Here is a 19,784-nt window from a genome sequence, read left to right on the forward strand (position 1 = left end):
GTGCAGGAGAGGAAATACAGAGCAACACCTCTGTGGGATTTTTTAAAAAGCTGGAACAATTACGTTGCCTGCCAGAGAACTGTTTTAGCTGATGTTCTTTGCTCTACCAAGTCAACACAATGCTCAGCATTTCAGATTTCAGTCATTGTTTACAACTTGTTAAGCTAGCAAAAATCAGAGGATAAGGGCAACAATCAAGCAGATAACAGCTCCTTGTTTCCCTTTCTTTGAAGAGGACCCTATTTCATACAAGTGTTGGAAACAGCAATTATTTTCAGTGCTGCTGGCTGGGAACTGTTGAAATTGTAATCTACCTCATCTAAAAGGTACAAGGTCGAGGAAGACAGCTTTAGAAGAACCAAACAATTATATTAATAATGTGCAAAGCAGTCGAGAAGCTTATTAGATTCTTTTCAATGATACATGCAGTTCTTTGAAGAGTGTGTTTTCCGTATCTCTACAGTTTGCTGCCAAAATTGACCAAGTTGAAGATTTTCTGCAGTATTCTCAAGAGTTTGAAAACCCCGAATCTCTGAAAGAACTCTTGCATCAGCACAAATATCATACAAAAGGTATTGAAGAGGGTGGGAGCATCTCCTTTTGCAAGGAAGATTTTGAGTAAGGCTTTTCTGAATAAAAGTTGATTACAACTTCTTCTGAAGTTAATGTTCTTGGTCACGGTTGAAATATCGCATGTTTTTAAAAATAACACAGGTCTCACAATGCGTGCCTTTCCCTAACTCTATAGATTTGCTCTGGGGAGAGCTGGATTTAAATTCCATGCACGGCCTCCGTCTTTCAGTTTAGCCTGCATCAAGGACTGTTGTGAGAATAACATAAAGGAGAACCACTTACGCTGTCATAAATGTCACTGATTTTAAGAGTTCTGTTTCAACTATTGACTAAAGGTAACTCCTACGTCAGCTACTCACACCATAAACATATCCTGGCAACATTCGTTTCCCCAGTTGTGTCTCCAAGGCCAAAAGTGAGATGGCTTGAGTCACCTATATCTGTTATCAATTATTTTAACTCCACCCAGGGGCAGTATCTCCATAGAGGAAATGTGTTGGGTTTGTCACCATTGATTTTGGAGAGCAGCCAGATGATTGGCCATGATTAGGATCAAAAGATGCAGGGTAGGGATCAGGAACAGGTCAGTACATTTCAGGATATATGTATGTATGTATGTATGTATGTATGTATGTATGTATGTATGTATGTATGTTTTTTTATTTGTGCTGATAAATAAATAAAGGGAGACTAGTATAGATCTATTTCAAGCTATTTAGCTCTCATCAGCTAGCCATACCCTTACTGGGATTCGAACCTGTGCTGTATTGTATCTTAGGCAAACGTCTTAGCCATTAAGCCACAGGTCTCCTCCTTATCAGCTGAAGCCAGGGAAGAAAGTATATATTTAGAATCACAACCCCTGGTAAGCCCCAATTATGGGAGGAAGCTAACTGCTTCCATCCTCTGTCAATCGGCTCGTCACAAGAGTCCATCACGACAGAAACCCAATATTTTTACTGTTGCCTTTGTTATATTTGTGTTTTTTCATTTGTGCTGATAAATAAATAAAGGGAGACTAGTATAGATCTATTTCAAGCTATTTAGCTCTCATCAGCTAGCCACACCCTTACTGGGATTCGAACCTGTGCTGTATTGTATCTTAGGCAAACATCTTAGCCATTAAGCCACAGGTCTCCTCCTTATCAGCTGAAGCCAGGGAAGAAGGTATATATTTAGAGTCACAACCCCTGGTAAACCCCAATTATGGGAGAATATTTGCCAGCTCAAGGATGCATAGAGTTGGCAAAGAAAATTTGCAGCAAAGAAAAATCCTAAAACTGGACATGATTCAATTTACATATTGTTCTGTCCAGTTCTCAGAGCCCCCCCATTGATTGCTGTAATGCTGAACCAGAGATAACCTCTTGGTGCATCTAGTGATTCAATTGGATTTGGCTCTACTGTGCCGTTTGGTATCAGATTTGTGGATTTGAATCAATGCACCTGGCACATCCAAAATCTGGAAAAGATTTTAGCAGTCCATTAACTCTCTCTTTCTCTGAAGCAATGGCAACAGAAGATCTTGTTTTATTTTATATACACTTTCTTCATGAAGCTTCAGGCAGAAGGAGCTTTACATTGAAAAGCACATGAAATGAAACTCAGGCGTGCATGCCTAAACATTTTGAACAAATGGCTTTCCTCTTAATGCGGCCCTCAAATCCTGGACTTATTATACTTTGTTCAGATAGCCAATCATAACTGTTTAAAAAAAAAAAAAGCTGATCCTTTCGATTTTTAATTTTGTATGCAATGATTTTCTTCATTAGCACATTTTCTAAGCAATGCACTTACTCTGTAGAGACCCTCCTATGCAATACATCTGTTCCAGTGGTGGGTTGCTGTCAGTTTTACTACCAGTTCATAACCCATGTGCAAAGCATGCACGTGCATGCATGTGAGTGCGCTTTTCAATTTAAATTGTTCGTGCATGCACAGAACAATTTACAGTGAACTGCACATGCGCTGTCACTAAAACCCAAAATGGCAGCGGCCTAGCAGTGGTAAGAGAACCAGTTTGGGGGTGTGGCAGGCGTGGGTCGCTGCTGGTTTTGCGACCCAGACCTGAATTTCACTATTGGTTTGGCCTTATTTCTCCTTATTTCTAGGTTGAATCCAGTGGTGGGATTCAAATAATTTAACAACCGGTTCTCTGTCCTAATGACTAGCTGGGTGGGTGTGGCTCAGTGGTCATGTGACCAGGTGGGCATGGCCAACTCAACATCACTCACGTCAATGGGTGCTTCGCCTTAGCTCTTACAATGTAATAAGGGTTAACCGGAGAGGCAGTTTCTGCAAGCAGGGCAATAAAGATTAGGCTAGAAACAACACCAGACTGTTTCCTTCCTGCTTTCCTTACAGGATTAGCCCTGTAAAATGGAAAAAATTTCCACTTTACAGATTTCTTCCAACAACTGGTTCTCTGAACTGCTTAGAAAGTTAACAATCGGTTCTCCCGAATAGGTGCGAACTGGCTGAATCCCACCACTGGTTGAATCTCTCCTTGATCAGCCTGCATCCATTATTCCTCATCTGGCCTTCAGGTACTTTGGAAAATAGCTTGACCTCCTCCTCTCTGTGGCAGCCCCTCAAATACTGGAAGACTGCTATCATGTCTCCCCTGGTCCTTCTCTTCACTAGACTAGCCATGCTGATACTTGCAATCGTTCATCATATGTTTTAGCCTCCAGTCCTCTTGGTTGCTCTTCTCTGCACTTTTGTCATTAGATTGCTTTGGACATAAAATGATGAGAGCGCTCTTAAACTGCCTTGAATTTCCCAGAAAATGGTGGCATTACATAATAATATAATGGTTGCATTTGGAAACAAATGATACCCACATGTTGATGTATTTTTCATCCAAGATGAGAGCCTAGTTTAATGGGACACCCTCGGGATATACATTTTACAGAGAAAGGCAGTTGGCATCATTATGGAGACCAAACAGAAATGCCAAGAAACAGAAATGAGCAAGGAAGGGTTGACTAGGCTGAAATGGTTAGTCAAGAAATTTTGGGGTAGTATGGCTTATAGGACCTAAACCTGTGGTTCTCATTTGAAATCAGGAAACGTGGGCCTATTCCACTCAGAATTGCAGGAAGAAGAATAGTTAAGGAGCTTATTATTTCCTCGATCTGCTTAGAAGGATTGAGAGCCCTGCTCAAGGAATTATGGGATCCAGTTCTTGGATTTGCCACCCGAAGGATGCTGCCTGTGATATTGCAAAGTCATCTTCCTCATCTTACTAATGGTATTGGGATGTTGATAAGCACGATCGGTTTCTGGCACAAAGCAATTCCACAATGTATAGTTTTGCCTTCTGAGTGTTGTTGTCCATCTGTGCTGGGAAGTTGGATGAGATGGCTGCTAGGGAGCTGCAGGCAATCCACTGGCATCTTGGAGAGAAATATGCAGCAGTCACAAATCCATTTATGTTGCATCAAGGCGTTTATGCCAGATACAATGATTTTTATTATGGCCTGCATGTTGTGAGAAAGGATCTGTTTTGTAAAGGCTCTTGGCTCTCACTATTATTGAAATAGCAGAGAGAAATGAAATGAACAAATATTCAAAAGGCTAGTTTTATTGTACAAATGTAACCAGAAATCAAGTTAATATAATACAGAGACAGCTTACAAAACACATTTGACCAATTTTTTTTTTTTGCTTTCAGTAGGAACATATGCAGCTAAAGTGTAATCTTGAGCACAGTTGAGATTCAAAGCCTAGGGAATTCAGAAATGTTTCATTTTCTATGTAGCCCTTTGCTCTACTGTCATTGTAATCAAGTGACACTGAGCATCACACAACTCCATTGTTCTGTTTGAATAAAGCCTGATGAACTAGGTTTACTTGAGATGTCAAACTATAAACCACAGTTCGAAACAAATGCTGAATTCACACCATATGCTAGACGCAGTCCAAACAAGGATGGCTATGGCATGACTATGAACCTTTAGAACCCAAAAGAAGCCTTTACATAAACCATCCTAAAAGCTTCCCTTGCTGATTATCTCTAAATCAAGGGTCAGCCACCTGTGACTCTGGAGTTACATGTGGTTCTTTCATCCCTCTCCTGCGGCTCCCTGTCGCCAGTTGACACCACAATTTTGAGAGGAGCTTCCGGTTGGTGTAGGGGTGGAGAAGCAGGGCACGCCAGGAGGAGACTCTATGGCAAGGGGCGGGTTTTCCAGTCAGCTCCACAATTGATAGGGATTTCATTTAGAACAGGTAGAGGAAAAATGGATGCCATGCTAGGAGGAGACTATGGTGGGGAAACCGGACTTCCGGTCAGCTCCAGAATTGAACAGGGGGGCTTCCGGTTAGGATATTTGTGGCTCTTTGAGTGTTTAAGGTTGCTGACTGCTGCCCTAAATGATTTGTGTACAGGTAGTCCTTGACGTACGACCAAAACTGAACCCAACATTTATGTTGTTAAGTGAGACATTTGTTAAGTGAGTCTTGCCCCATTTTATGACCTTCCTTGCTACAGTTGTTAACTGAATCACTGTAGTTGATCAATTAGTTACCCAGTTGTTAAGTGAATCTAACTTTCCCCACTGACTTTGCTTGTCAGAAAGTCGCAAAAGGGGACCTCTGCAACCTTCATAAAATATGACCCATCTGAATTTTGATCACATGACCATGGGGATGCTGCAAAGGTTGTAACTGTGAAAAATGATCGTGTCCCTTTTTTTCAGTTCTGTTGTAACTTTGAACAGTCACTAAATGAACTGTTGTAACTCAAGAACTACCTGTATAAGATTGCTGCTAAATACACTGGGAGTATTGAATATATTTGGGCTTTGTTGATAGAAGACTTAAGTAGCATGAGGCAACCCAATTTCACCACCACCCACCAATTTTGTTGCTCCCTGGATAAGTTCAGCAGGATTTCTTCTTAAATACCTATTAAGTTACTACAAGGATAAAACAGGAGGTGGGGGGGGGGGGGAAACCATATAAATTATAGGTTGTTGAACAACTGATTGTTTCAAAGTTACAGTCAGCTTTGGAAAGGGTGCCTTAAAGCAAGAACCACCTCAGGCCATTGTAAAATGTCACACACCTCATGATCACCTGATCCCAATATGGGAGCTTGGCTACCTGTTCACACTTATGACTGGTAACCAAGCAGTCCGCGATCATATATGATCGCCATGTGCAATTTTCTCTGCTAGATTCCTTCTCTGGCAGGGAAGGTTGCAAGCTGCTTCCAACCGCCAAATGAATCGATGCAGAAATGGGACTCCAATCCTGAAGAGCCAGGCTCAGTGGTGGGATTCAAATAACTTAACCACTGGTTCTCTGCCCTAATGATTTCTTCCAACAACCAGTTCACCAAACTGCTCAGAAAGTTAACAACCGGTTCTCCGGAAGTGGTGCAAACTGGCTGAATCCCACCAAGCTCCATTCCTGCAGTCCACCAGAGCAATTCCCTTCTGTGCGCCGAGGGAAGCTGAACTCCTCCGGTGAGGTGCTCAAATCCCAAAGATTATTACATAAAAAATAGTTTTAAATTGCTGCTGATTGCCTGATACAAAACAGTTTTCTTAAAATTCTACCCTTTTTGGGGGGATGGGTGGGTTTGAAATTAAACAGGTTCTGACTTAAATGGCTTGTATCATAGGTAATTTTGATCAAAAGCTAGAACAATGGAAACATTAATCTGAATTTGGTAGTGTCAATTCAATCTTCATTGGTGTAAAGAGCTCATTGTAGAGCAATTTAAGACTGGAAGATTTGCTAGTGATTGACTGCCATTGCAAAAACTGAGGCTCATCCCTAAAAATAATATAAGGACATTGTTTGCCATAAGAAAAATAGCAATAGCAATAGCAGTTAGACTTATATACCGCTTCATAGGGCTTTCAGCCCTCTCTAAGCGGTTTACAGAGTCAGCATATCGCCCCCACAGTCTGGCTCCTCATTTCACCTACCTCGGAAGGATGCAAGGCTGCGTTAACCTTGAACCTTGAGATTAGAACCGCTGAACTGCAGATAACAGTCAGATGAAGTGGCCTTCAGTACTGCACCCTAACCACTGCGCCACCTCGGCTCTCTTGTAAATAATCTTGTAGCACATAGTTTTTTTGGTTTTTTTTTACCCAAAGGGTCAAGGATGGGTAGCTCATACAATTTATTCATCGTTTTTGTCCTTCAAAAGAGATAAGAAATAAAAAAGCATATAGTCATATATGTAATTAAAATGGTCTTTTTTATATTTTACCCGGTGTGACAGTCAGTTCCAATTTTATCAATAGGTAAAATGAAAAGAACACCTTGGTTTTTTAATGAAGCCCATGTATTAGTAACACTCTCTTGAAGTAACCTTTTTTGCTCTGCTTAATTTATTTATGAGTGCTTGGTTGATAGTAATTTCATTCTTAACCCCATCCTTCAGGCTTTAAATTAGATGTGCAAATTAAGCCTGTCTACTTTGGTTGCACTGAATTCATCGGTCCCATCCTCCTAGCAACTTTTGTAAAAGGCAGCAAAGATGATGGGAAGCAATTTGGTTTTGCAACAACTTGGTTCTTCTGCTTTCCCTCCCTTCATTTATCTACCAATTTGCTCTTGGCTGTTCTCATTCTTTTTCCACTTTTTCCTAAATATAATCAGTTTATACTCTTGTCTTCTAAAATTAAAAGCTGAGATTGTGCAGTGTGGCTAAAATGCAGTTGGATAGTTTGAGAGTAAGCTTGTTGTGTGAACTCAGGCAATTGGAGACGATTTTAAAGATAGGGATTCAAAACATTTATGAACTGAAAGAACTGAGCTTCAATAACTAGATGACCTGTACATAAAAAGGAAGTTTAAGTTTTCTATAATTCTACAAAAGAATTAAGACACTCCAAGTCAGCATTTCTCCAACTATTTTGGGATCACCTTCATTATACCAAATTTATCTTAATGCCTTCTGTCCTATGTATGTGTGCATCTTTTTTTTGGGGGGAAATGTATTATACATTATTTCTTTCTGAACAATTTTTGTAAACCTTTTTAAAAAAAAATAACGAACAGATTCCATTAAAGAATTTTAAAAGGTCAAAAATAAAGGGGAAATATTAAAACTCCATCTCTTATTCCCACTTTTCAAACTTGGAATAAACTAGAAACAAGCAAAAAGAGTAAAAGCCAGTGGTGAGATTCAAATAACTTAACCACCGGTTCTCTGCCCTAATGATTTCTTCCAACAGCCAATTCACCAAACTGCTCAGAAAGTTAACAACCAGTTCTCCCGAAGTGGAGTGAACTGGTTGAATCCCACCACTGGTAAAAACAATGTTTCCATTCTCCCTTTCCAATGATATCTAGATAAGCACTTGCTCCCTTGAAACAATTAAGAAAAGAAGAATTTAAAGAAGCGCCCCTTTCCCCCCAATGTTCAGAGATACTAAGCATTTCAGAATAACAGAATAAGAGAGTTGGAAGGGACCTTGGAGGTCTTCTAGTCCAACCCTCTGCAAGCAGGAGACCTCACACCATTCCAGACAAGTGGCAGTCCAGTCTCTTCTTAAAAGCCTCCAGGGATGGAGCCCACACAAGTTCTGAAGGCAACTGTTCCACTGGTTAATTGTTCCCAGTGTTAAGGAATTCCTCCTTAATTCTAGGTTGTTTCTCTCCTTGATTGGTTTCCATCATTTCAAAAGGCTAGGAGGTGAAGTTGTGACTTCCAGCTCCTGAGATGTGGACCACTGCTGGTTTAGTGAGACAGGTGAACCAGCCTTTCCATATCTTTGCTTTGTTTGGGAACTAGCTGGATACCTGTGCTTCATACGGAAACTATGTGATCGGGCTATGCTATGCAGGAGAAATTCAGTTGACAAGCCGTTGGCTTACTGGTGGTCGGTGATTGAAACACATAAGGGAATATTGTTCCCACTGCCTTGAGTCAGGAAGCAGTTCCATAGGTGGAAGGCATAGACATTCTGGTGAGGTATTAATGTTTAGTTCTGTAAGGAGCCCCAGACCGCTCCTGAGTGAAGGAGTGGAACGTCTGCCAGTTTGAACTGAGGTAACAGAATGTGAGGCAACTGGCAGTTGGAACAGAGTTCACTCAGTGGTGGTTGGTTTTGCATCTTGGAGCGAAGGGAGAGGGACGCGACAAGCGGGTCTGCAACAGCAACCTTTATTGAGAACAGAGTGACTACGATTCAACGTGGCGTGGTTCGCGCCAAACATTTATACCCCCGGGTTTGAACGAGGAGCCAATGGGCCGTCGATTAGCTCGACCAATCGGGGCGAGGATTGAACCGGCTCCGCCCGGGAACCAATCAGAAGGGGGGTCCTTTATCCCCGCGCTTGTATTTCCCGCGCTAGTATTCAACACCCCTCCCCCCCTAGTCAAAGAGTTCCCTTAGGAAGGGCAAACATAGTCTTGTAAATAGGTGGGACGGCGACGTTCTCGTCCCGACCTTCGTAGCTCCCCGGCGGTTGTCGTGGGGGGGGGGGGGGGCGCCGGCGGAGGTGTGTCTGTGGCGGGGCGGTGAATCTGCGACGCGGCCTCGTGAGATGGCGCTGGCCCCCGGCCCCGTGCCCAATGTCCATTTGTCCGGGGTGGCGTCTCCGTGGCAACAGGAGTGTCCGACAGCGGCCCCGCGCAGTCTGGTTGGGGTGTAGGTTCAGAGTCTCGATAAGGGCTTCGAGGAAGGGAGTAGCCGGGTGAGGCGCGTCTGTCCGAAAGGTTCGTATCGGCTGGTCCCCCGTTCCCCGGGTGGAGGCGGTCCGTTGGGGGGGAGGTCATTGAGGGTGGCTCGTGCTGAGAGTGGGTGTCTGAGAGGCTCGGGCCGTCTGTTACCGTGGGGAGGCGTCGCCTTAATTGGTCCACGTGGCGCCTCCATTGTGTTCCGTCGGCCAGACCGACCCTGAAGGAACAGGGGCCGGTCAGAGCTGTGATGGTTGCGGGAACCCACCGTGGATCCCCAGAAAAGGAGCGGGCCCATACAGGATCCCCTAACTTAAACGCGTGGGAAGGGAGGGCCCCCAGGTTGCTCGGCAGATCCCCTGCGTAAAGTGGATGGAGCCTGTCTAGGGAGGTTCGCAATCTCCTACCCATCAAGAGCTCCGCGGGACTTTTATTAGTCGTTGGGCAGGGTATGGAGTGCTGGCTCAAGAGGTAAGCTGCCACTCTTTCTTGCCAGTCGCCCTGGTCCATGCGGCCCAAGGCTTCTTTGGCTGAGCGAACTGCGCGCTCCGCCCGGCCGTTACTAGCTGGGTGATAAGGGGCTGTGGCTGCGTGTCTGATTCCTTGTTCGGCCAGGAATTCTTGGAACGTGGTGGAGGTAAACTGGGGCCCATTATCTGAGACTATCACATCCGGTAACCCATGGGTGGCGAACATCTTACGAAGGGCCCTCACTGTACTCTCTGCTGTGGTGGAGGTCATGATTACCAGCTCCACCCACTTGGAGTAAGCATCGACTACTATCATGAAGTTTCGGCCGTGGAAGGGGCCGGCGAAGTCAATGTGTAAACGGGACCATGGGCCTCTAGGGATTTCCCACTCCCGGGGGGCGGCAGTGGGGGAATTCGGCCTAGAGTTTTGGCAGATCCTGCAGCGGCCTACGTAGTCTGCAATTTCTGAATCTAGCAAGGGCCACCACACATAGCTACGGGCTAAGGCTTTCATTCGCGCTATGCCTGGGTGGTGTTTGTGGAGTGCGGGCAGGATTCGTGCCCGCAGGGCTGTGGGGATCACTACCCTGTCCCCCCAGACAAGACAACCCCCGTGTAGGGCGAGTTCTGCTTGTCGTGCTTTAAATGGTCGGAATCCTTCCGCTACCTTTTCCGTGGGCCAACCCCTCAAGACCCATGAAGCTACTTGGGATAGGACGGGGTCGGCCTTTGTGTAAGCTGCGACGTCCGCGGCAGAGACGGGGAGGTCGGATTCGGCGATGGACAAAATAGAGAGAGTGGGCACGTGGGCTGTGTCCGTCTCTGGCAAGGGGCAACGGCTCAGGGCGTCTGCGTGTCCTAGCTGCTTACCCGGACGGTATAACAGCGTATACGAATACGCCGTTAGGAACTCCGTCCAGCGTGTCATGCGGGGAGACAAAATGGGGGGGGTTGGCTTGTCGCCTGCCAGTAGCCCCAGGAGTGGCTTGTGATCCGTGACAAGGGTGAAATTCCTACCATAGAGGTAGTCATGGAACCGCTTAATGCCGGACACTGCAGCCAGGGCTTCTTTATCGATTTGGCTGTAGTTCCGCTCCGTGGAGGAGAGTGTCCGGGAATAGAAGGCTATGGGGGCCTCTGAGCCGTTCGGGAGGGCATGGCTCAGGACCGCCCCTATGCCATAGGGAGAGGCGTCGCAAGTCAGAACTAGGGGCATCCTGTCGCTATATTGAATTAGGACTGCCGACGAGGTCAGAATGTCTTTTATAGCCGCGAACGCGTGCGCTTCACGGCTACCCCATTGCCAGGCCGCTGACCGGTCAAGCAGTCGGTGTAGCGGCTCAGCTAGCGACGCCTTGTGGGGAATAAACGGGGCGTAGAAATTTAAAAGCCCCAGGAACGCCTGCAATTCCGCCCTAGAGGTGGGTGCAGGTGCGTTTTTGATGGCGGCAACTTTGGAAGGAGTGGGGTGGATGCCTTGGGCATCAATGAGGAAACCCAAGAATTCTACTTTGGGAACAGCAATTTCGCATTTGCTGCGCTTTAGTTTCAGTCCTGCCTCCCTAAAACGTGTGAGGACCTCCCGCAGTATTTTCAGGAGTTCCGAGTGGCTGGGGGCTGCGACCAGGACGTCGTCGAAGTAGGGAACGACGCCTGGGAGCCCGTGGAGCAACCGCTCCATGAGGCTCTGAAAAATCCCCGGGGCAACCGAAACGCCGAATTGGAGGCGGCGGCAACGGAAGGCCCCGCGGTGGGTGACGATGGTCTGGGCTGTAGCCGCATCGTCGTCTACGGGAAGCTGCTGGTAGGCCTGTGCCATATCTAGCTTGGCGAAAATGCGGCCTTGCCCTAAGGAGTGGAGTAGGTGTTGCACTACGGGGACCGGATATGGATTTGCCTGCAGGGCCAAATTGATGGTCGACTTATAGTCGGCACATATTCTCACCGATCCGTCGGGTTTGACCGGGAGGACTATGGGGGTTTCCCAACGGGCGTGATCTACGGGCTCGATTACCCCCTGCTCTATAAGCTTATCCAGTTCAGCGTCTACCTTTGCTCTCAATGCGAAGGGGACCCTGCGTGCCTTCAGCCTGATGGGAGCGACCTGGGGATCGAGGCAGAGGGAAATGGGGGTGCCCTTATAACAGCCCAATTTCCCATCGAACACATCTGCGAACTCGTCTAGAACGCTATCTACGGTGAGGGGAACTACCCTGTGCACCCCCTCTATGGTGAGGCCCAAGGCGGGAAACCAATCCAACCCAAGGAGAGCGGGCAGATCGTTCCTGACGATTAGAACTGGGAGTTTCCCCTTAAAGTCTCCGTATTCCACTCGGATGTGGAATATTCCTGCCGTGGGAATCCCCTTTCCCTGGTAGTCTAGGAGGGAGACCCCGACGGGGCGCAATTTGCTCTGGGGAACCCCGGGACAAAGGCGGGAAAACAGGGCCCAAGATAGGAGGGAACGGGAAGACCCGGAGTCCACCTCCATTCGACAAAGCTGACCTTCGAGACGGACGGCGGTGCTGATTTTGCGATCGCCGGCGGGAACGTGGGAAGCCTGGTAGACCACGCAGTCGGCGCTGGAGGGCTGGTAGGTTGAGTGGCAGTCCTCAGCTCGCCTCGCAGGACGTGGCTGTTGGCGGCGTTGCGGTGCTTGGCGCTGGTCGCTGGGCTGCATGAACGATGGGGCTGGCACGAGAGCCCGGCAGACCCTGGCGAGGTGTCCTTCTCCTCGGCAGCGGCGGCAGACGGCAGAACGGAACGGGCAGGATGTGCGGCTGTGGCGGCCGCCGCATCCGCGGCAAGGTGCGTTTGAGGCTGGCTGAGCTGGCGTCGGTGGTTGCTGGTGTGGCCTCCGCTTCGGCTGCGTCCTCATTTGTCCGACGGTTTCCTCCTCCTCGTCTTCAGCAGGAGAGAGGTCGTCGACGAGGTTCGTCTGGGTGGAAGGCCCCGCGGCGGTTTGCGCGGGGGTTTTCAGCTGGAGGCGTTCGATGTCGGCCGTGGATTGTTCGGAGAGCTCCGCTGCTCGCGCGGTCTCCACGGCTTGCACCAAGGTGATTTTGTGGTTCCGGAGCATTCGGCTGCGCAAATGCGCGTCGCGGACCCCGCATACAAACTGCTCTACGAGGTTCTCCTCCAGGTCTGCAAAATCGCACTGGGCGGCCACGGTGCGCAAAGCCTCTAGGAACTGGCTGATGGATTCATTGGGCTTCTGCACTCGGCGGCGGAAGGTGAAGCGGCGTGCGATCAGAGAGGGTGAGGGAGCGTAGTGGTTCCTCAGCCGGGACATCAGCTCATCCCACCCGAGTTTGTAGGCTGGCCTCGGGGCGGCCAGGGCTCTCGCAGAGGCGAACATGGAAGGCTCACAGCAAGACAAGAAGAAACTGCATTTCTCCTCGTCGGTCTGTGCCTGGTTCCTCGATGCGATTAAGTAGCACTCGAAACGCTCCATGAAGCCGTCCCATGATTCTCCGGCGGATCCGAATGGCGCGAAAGGAGGAAGCGCTGATGCCATTGTGGTGTGGAGCCAGAGAGGGGGAGGAAGAGGGCGGAGAAAATTTTGCGTTCGCTGCCGGAGTTCTCAGCCTGAGATAACGTTCGTGCTGATTCAGACGCGGTGGCAGCTGGCTTGTTCTAATCCGTGGTCGCGGGAATCGGAATCCCATCCTCGTCGCCAGTTTTGCATCTTGGAGCGAAGGGAGAGGGACGCGACAAGCGGGTCTGCAACAGCAACCTTTATTGAGAACAGAGTGACTACGATTCAACGTGGCGTGGTTCGCGCCAAACATTTATACCCCCGGGTTTGAACGAGGAGCCAATGGGCCGTCGATTAGCTCGACCAATCGGGGCGAGGATTGAACCGGCTCCGCCCGGGAACCAATCAGAAGGGGGGTCCTTTATCCCCGCGCTTGTATTTCCCGCGCTAGTATTCAACAGTTGGTGATTGAAACACATAAGGGAATATTGCTTCCGTCGCCTTGAATCCAGAAGCAGTTCCATACTGCATACTGCAGTTTCATAGTACTGCAAGGAGCCCCAGACCACTCCTTAGTGAAGGAGTGGAATGTATGCATCCTAGAACCTAGAACGTTTGAACGGAATGTGAGGCAACTGGCAGTTGGAACAGTTATTTTCAGGTGGGGCGGGGAAGTAGAGCTCCTTAGCATCAGAGTGTGTTAATTAAGAAATACTAATGATCTGATGTCATTTCGAAAAATCCTTTCTTAGCAAGTACCTAGAAGCCAAGAGGAACGTACGTGCTAAATTTCAAGTTTTTACGCTTTATGGTTCTGGAGATTTTGTGATGTGTGAGTGGTATTTGGTTTATATATATACAGTATAGATTAGTAATTGACTGAGAGCTAGTTTGGTTAAAGGCAGAAGGCTAGAGATCAGAAAACTACCATGCAAGGGCGAACCACTTCTGAAATCTTGTCAAGAAAACTGCAGGGACTCTCTTTGAAGTAGCCAGCAATTAAGACTGACTTGAAGACACAGGCACACTTGCACTTGTGCACATGCACACACCCTTATTAATTACTACAGCCTGAGAGGAGGGGGTAAATAGGGTCAAACCAGGAGACTTTTCCTCTCTACAAAGTCCAAATTATCTACAAAGTGCTGGGTGAGGCCTTTACATCCGGACTCCTTGGTGAAATTGAATTCAGTAAGCATGCAGAGTTCTAAGTATTGCAAAGGCCACTTAGTAAGGGGAAAACTGAAATAAATCACGTGTTTGCACTGTTAAGTACCCAGGTACCTCATTACCTAGTTAGGTAATGAAACGTCTGCAAGAAAACAAGCTCAGAGAGCACCAAGGATCCCTCATTTTAACCCTGAGCTATAAATATTCTCCTTTATTGGTAAATCTTGTGCTTGTTTATTTTTGGGATCCTAAGATTTGATCTCTAGACAGGGTAGAGCCTTGCCTTGTTATATTTAGTTTTCTTTATCATGCATTGAAATGTATTTGCTGAAATGCAGCTTGAGACCCAGCTTTATGCAATATAAGTGACTAAGTACCACTGCTACCTTTAAATTTTGCAAAAGGCCCCTTGTGTGACATAACATCTTTGTTAAATAATGCATGCAACATTCTTTGACATTTGATTTAAATTATATTTCGGATCCTAGGCAGCTGATCCTCAGAAATTACAGGTGTCTTTTAGAAGAAATTGGCCTGTGATTTTTCTCATGATGTTTACACGATGAAATGGTTTTAATCTTTTGGAAAGTGCCTTGTGTTTCCTATCTACCACACCATGGAGATTTTTCACTAGCTGCTGTTAAAATCACCATGTCAATATCCCAAGGAATGACACTTGATAAGAGTGTTTGTATGGTAACAAACATGTGAAGTACTTGATCCAATTGTGTTGCCAAAGGGAGATGAAATATTGGCATTCAGAGTTTGAACTCTGCCCTTACACCAGCTTTTATAAGAATGTAATTTCAGCAATGGTGCTTAGAACTGCCTGCCTGTACTGTGGTTTTGTTTTGTTTTTAAAAAGATCAAGGATCACAGAGATAATGTGCAAATACATGTTTAAGTACAATTGATGTAATATGCAAATGGCATGCTTTTTTATTTTGGGCTTTAGGAACTGTCAGCCTGTCAGTCCTGAACATTATATGTATTTATTTTTTTTATTTTTTTTGTAAATGTGTTTTTTTTTCCATTTCATTTTCGTACAGTCACATATATACTGTGCGTAACCGGGGCCATATAACATTAAACAATAAACACAGCCATTCCTCTTGTCGACAATACCCCCCAAAATAGAAACTCAATGTACCTCTTCAACCCTCCATACACCCTTTCTTTCGCTCCCCTCCAACTTTCCATCTTCCCTAACATTATATGTATTATTGGCCTTATATGTCAATATCTGAACAGCTGCTGTTAAAATTAATCTGAATGATAGCAGTGCCCTCTGCTGGATATAATATGCAAGTCTCTTTGCATTCCATTACTCCAAAGAGCTGTGCCTCTTGGCATTTTCATGCTGTAAGTATGACTGCTAAGAGCCCAAGGGAATTAAACGTGGCACAGCAAAATCATGTTTACTTAAGCCAGACACTGAAGTACAGAGTTTCTACTGTTTTTCTCTTATGATACAACAAACATACATCAATATATGTATATTTTCTTCAATGCTAAACGATGATGTGTCCACCCGCAAATTAACGTGTTATTTTTCATACTGTCTTTGCAGAGCTTCTGGAAAAATCATTGAGACTCTTAAACAAAAGCCATGACCTAACCGAATTCATACAGGAATTCAAATCTGATGGGCCAAACATAAATCCAAAATTCATTCAGGGGGCCCACAATAGTTGTTTGAAAATTGACATTCTCCTTGAAGTCTTGCAAGACAGGAGGAGACAGCTGGACAAATACTTGAAGCTGCAAGGTGAAGGATTGGAACAGGTTTTGCAAATCTGTCAATGGCATTGCCAGGAGAACCAGGTACAGTCTGGAAAGTTGTTTTGTGTTACATTATTCTTGAATTAACGGTTTCCCCACATTTTCATCTGCTAGATCTGTTGGACTACAATCCTCAATATTCCTGGCTAACAAATCATTTGCAAAATTGTCTTAGAAGGGAAAGGGGAAATCTATCGCATTGCAGCAGACTGTAAGGAACCCTGACAAAGTAGGCACAAAAATTTAATTAGTGAGTCCATATTAATAATACAAATGATAGAGTCCTTATTTAATCCTTATTTAAAGGAAGTGAGAATTGAAATTATAACAAAATAATAATGACGAGAATTAATTCCAGTGTAAGGATTATTTCCCCTTTTTAAGTTAATATAGAATGAAACTGTAGTATGTCTGATACAGACGACATCCAATCCACAATCCCCCCCCCAGTTTTCATTATGAGTTAAATATATACAAAAAAATGGACAAATTAATGGAGGTTACTGTTGACAGTGCTTGTGATTGCACTGTACACCGAGTCATCAATTAGCCAACCAGATTTTAACATACATGTAGTCCTCACTTAAGGACTGCAGTTGGTACTGTAAAGTGTGCCATGTAATCATACATACGCCTCCTGCCAATTACCTTCTCGCAACCTATAAAATCTCACAGATTAGGCCTCCTCCGAGTTCCATCTGCCAGTCAGTGTCAACTGGCAACTACGCGGAGGAGAGCCTTTTCAGTAGTAGCTCCGACCCTTTGGAACGATCTCCCCGTGGAGATTCGTACCCTCACCACCCTTCAGACCTTCCGCACAGCCCTCAAGATCTGGCTATCCCGTCAGGCCTGGGGTTAAAGATTATAATCCGTCCCCACCCGAATGATGAATGTTGCTCTATTTTTTAATTATGTATGTTCTATACGTCATTGTATGTATCCCCTCCCACATAAGTTGTAAGCCGCCCTGAGTCCCCTCAGGGAAAAGGGCGGCCTATAAATAAACTTATACCATACCATACCAAGTGACAAATTATATCCTATGACAGTCATTAAATAAACCACTGTGAATGCTTAAGTGCAATGTCATGTCACTGCGACTAGCAACTTCCCACTGGCTTCCCTATGACTTTGCTTATTGGATGCCAACTATGAACGTTGCAAATGGCAGCCACATGATTGCAGGACCTTATGAAATGCATGCCAGTTGCCAAGCACCCAAATCGTAGTCTCCTCGTGACCATGGAGACGCTGCAGCAACCACAACTTTAAGGACTGGTTGTGAGTCTTTGGCCAGCATTGTCCATAGCTGAATGAATGGTCAGTCAGCAACTGAGGTGTATTGGGCAACTTCAGACTTTGTGGTCATTGTATGGACTGATACGTCAACTTCAAAAGTGTAGGCAATTAATAAGAGGGACAAGTATCAGCTCCAGGTTGGAAAGCCAACCTGCCTCTGTATTTCAGTTGTTGGGCTACCGCTTTCATTCCCATTTGTAAGATTTTTGGGGGTTGGCTTCTTTGGGAAACAGGATGCTGGATTAGATGGGTTTTCTGTTTGAAGCAGCAGGACTTTTCTGAATCATTCTGCAACAGAGAAATGAGCAACTGATGCCTCTTTCCCTCCCCTTGGGCTGAAATAGCTTTTTAAATTCTATTTGGCTTGAACAAGATAAACATGTGAAGGTGTTAAACTTTATGTGACACTTTCTTTAACTCTGTGGAAAAGCATGACCAACCTCCTGAGAGAGAGAGAGCAGTTCATAGTAGAGAAAGGGATGTTAATTTAAACTGAAAAGCCATAAAAATATTATGCAGAAATCATCTTAACATAAGAGATACAGAAAGTGTTTTATGTCCTTTGAAACAGACTGGGCAAATAAATTAAATATGCAAATGACAGCAATAGTTTGTTGTGGATGCCTCTCAAGAGTTTCCAAAAAGGTCCCCAGAGAATGCCGTATTACCTGTTTTGTAATGCACTCTGGCTATATTATACATTACAAATTGCTTTTTGAATTTTGATATAAAATCCCCCAAGTAAAGTCTTATGAATATACTTAGGCTTGCTAGCAAACTTTGAAGCATTCATCAGATGCTCATAATTGCCTGTGGGAGGACTAGATTTACCAGTTTTATGACTAGATTGATCTGTATCCACAATGACAAATCCTATGTTCCTTCAGAAGCATCATCTTCAGTGCCTTTGGCTATAAACTGATAGCTGAGAACAAATCCTCATTTTGAATTAATATAAAGGATGTAAATTACAAACCATGATGTTGCAGTCATCTCTACGTTAAGTCATGACTGGATCACAAATTACCTAGAATAGAATAGAATAGAATAGAATAGAATAACAGAGTTGGAAGGGATTTTGGAGGTCTTCTAGTCCAACCCCCTGCTTAGGCAGGAAACCCTACATCACTTCAGACAAATGGCTATCCAGCATCTTCTTAAATACTTCCAGTGTTGGAGGATTCACAACTTCTGGAGGCAAGCTGTTCCACTGATTAATAGTTCTAACTGTCAGGAAATTTCTCCTCAGTTCTAAGTTGCTTCTGTCTTTGATTAGTTTCCACCCACTGCTTCTTGTACTGCCCTCAGGTGCCTTGGAGAATAGTTTGATTCCCTCTTCTTTGTGGCAACCCCTGAGATATTGGAACACTGCTATCATGTCACCCCTAGTCCTTCTTTTCTTTAAACTAGAGAGACCCAGTTCCTGCAACCGTTCTTCATATGTTTTAGCCTCCAGTCCAGTACCTTAAGGCTCAGTGAGACACAAACTTGATTGTTTTGTCTCCTAAGAAAAGTCAGCCTTAGACTGTACTGCTTTCATTTCCCGAGACTGACTCCCATTTTTTTAAAAAAATGATTTTATCCAAATAACTTGGGAAATAGATACGGTGAAAAATCTTGCTTTTTAACCCTGTTGTTTTTATAGTATCTAACACAAGGTCATTTAGGAATGAGATTTTTGCCTCCTTCCCAATTATTTTTTGCCCATCTCAAAAGAAGAGAGAGTGATCGATGAAGTGGGTAAAATCCATCTTATTGTGTGAATCCATCTTTGTAATTTGGATAGATCCGTACTTGTTCTTTGCAAATGATTTTTTGAAGAGCCCTCCTCTAACTGCTTTTTAAATGATGTTTCTTGAGTTAATTGGCTCCTAATCCTTGTTTATGACAAACTATTTGGCAGGATCTCATGCATAGGTGTGATAATAACTAATATTATCCAGGATTTCCAGTCATAGAGAAGTGTATAGGTGAGTTAAGTGGAATAGGGTTCCAATCCTCCCTTTCAGACCTTGGCAATTAGAAAGCACTATGTACTCTAACAAAAACATTGGAATTGGAAATTGGAATTGGAAAGTTTATTTATAGGCCGCCCTTTTCCCTGGGGGGACTCAGGGCGGCTTGCAATTCATGGGGAAGGGAATACAAACAATGACACAAGAACAATACATAATTAAAATAGAGCACAACATTCCTCATTTGGGTGGGGGCGGATTACAATCTTAACCCCAGGCCTGACGGGATAGCCAGATTTTAAGGGCTGTGCGGAAGGTCTGGAGGTTGGTGAGGGTACGGATCTCCACGGGGAGATCGTTCCAAAGGGTTGGAGCTACTACCGAGAAGGCTCTCCTCCATGTAGTTG

The 19,784-nt window shown here is 45.1% G+C and overlaps 1 protein-coding gene across 1 annotated transcript in view; it reads left to right on the plus strand.

Moving 5' to 3' along the window:
• LOC116508921 (coiled-coil domain-containing protein 141-like) overlaps window positions 1-19,784 on the plus strand; it is a 129,174-nt gene that overhangs the window by 39,629 nt on the left and 69,761 nt on the right. Inside the window, exons 4-5 of the mRNA XM_032217797.1 lie at window positions 464-572; window positions 15,912-16,165. Of these exons, the coding sequence (XP_032073688.1) occupies window positions 464-572; window positions 15,912-16,165 (363 nt within the window). The remainder of the gene's footprint in view (window positions 1-463; window positions 573-15,911; window positions 16,166-19,784) is intronic.

This window comes from Thamnophis elegans, chromosome 1, assembly GCF_009769535.1.
Source record: "Thamnophis elegans isolate rThaEle1 chromosome 1, rThaEle1.pri, whole genome shotgun sequence".
NCBI lineage: Eukaryota > Metazoa > Chordata > Lepidosauria > Squamata > Colubridae > Thamnophis > Thamnophis elegans.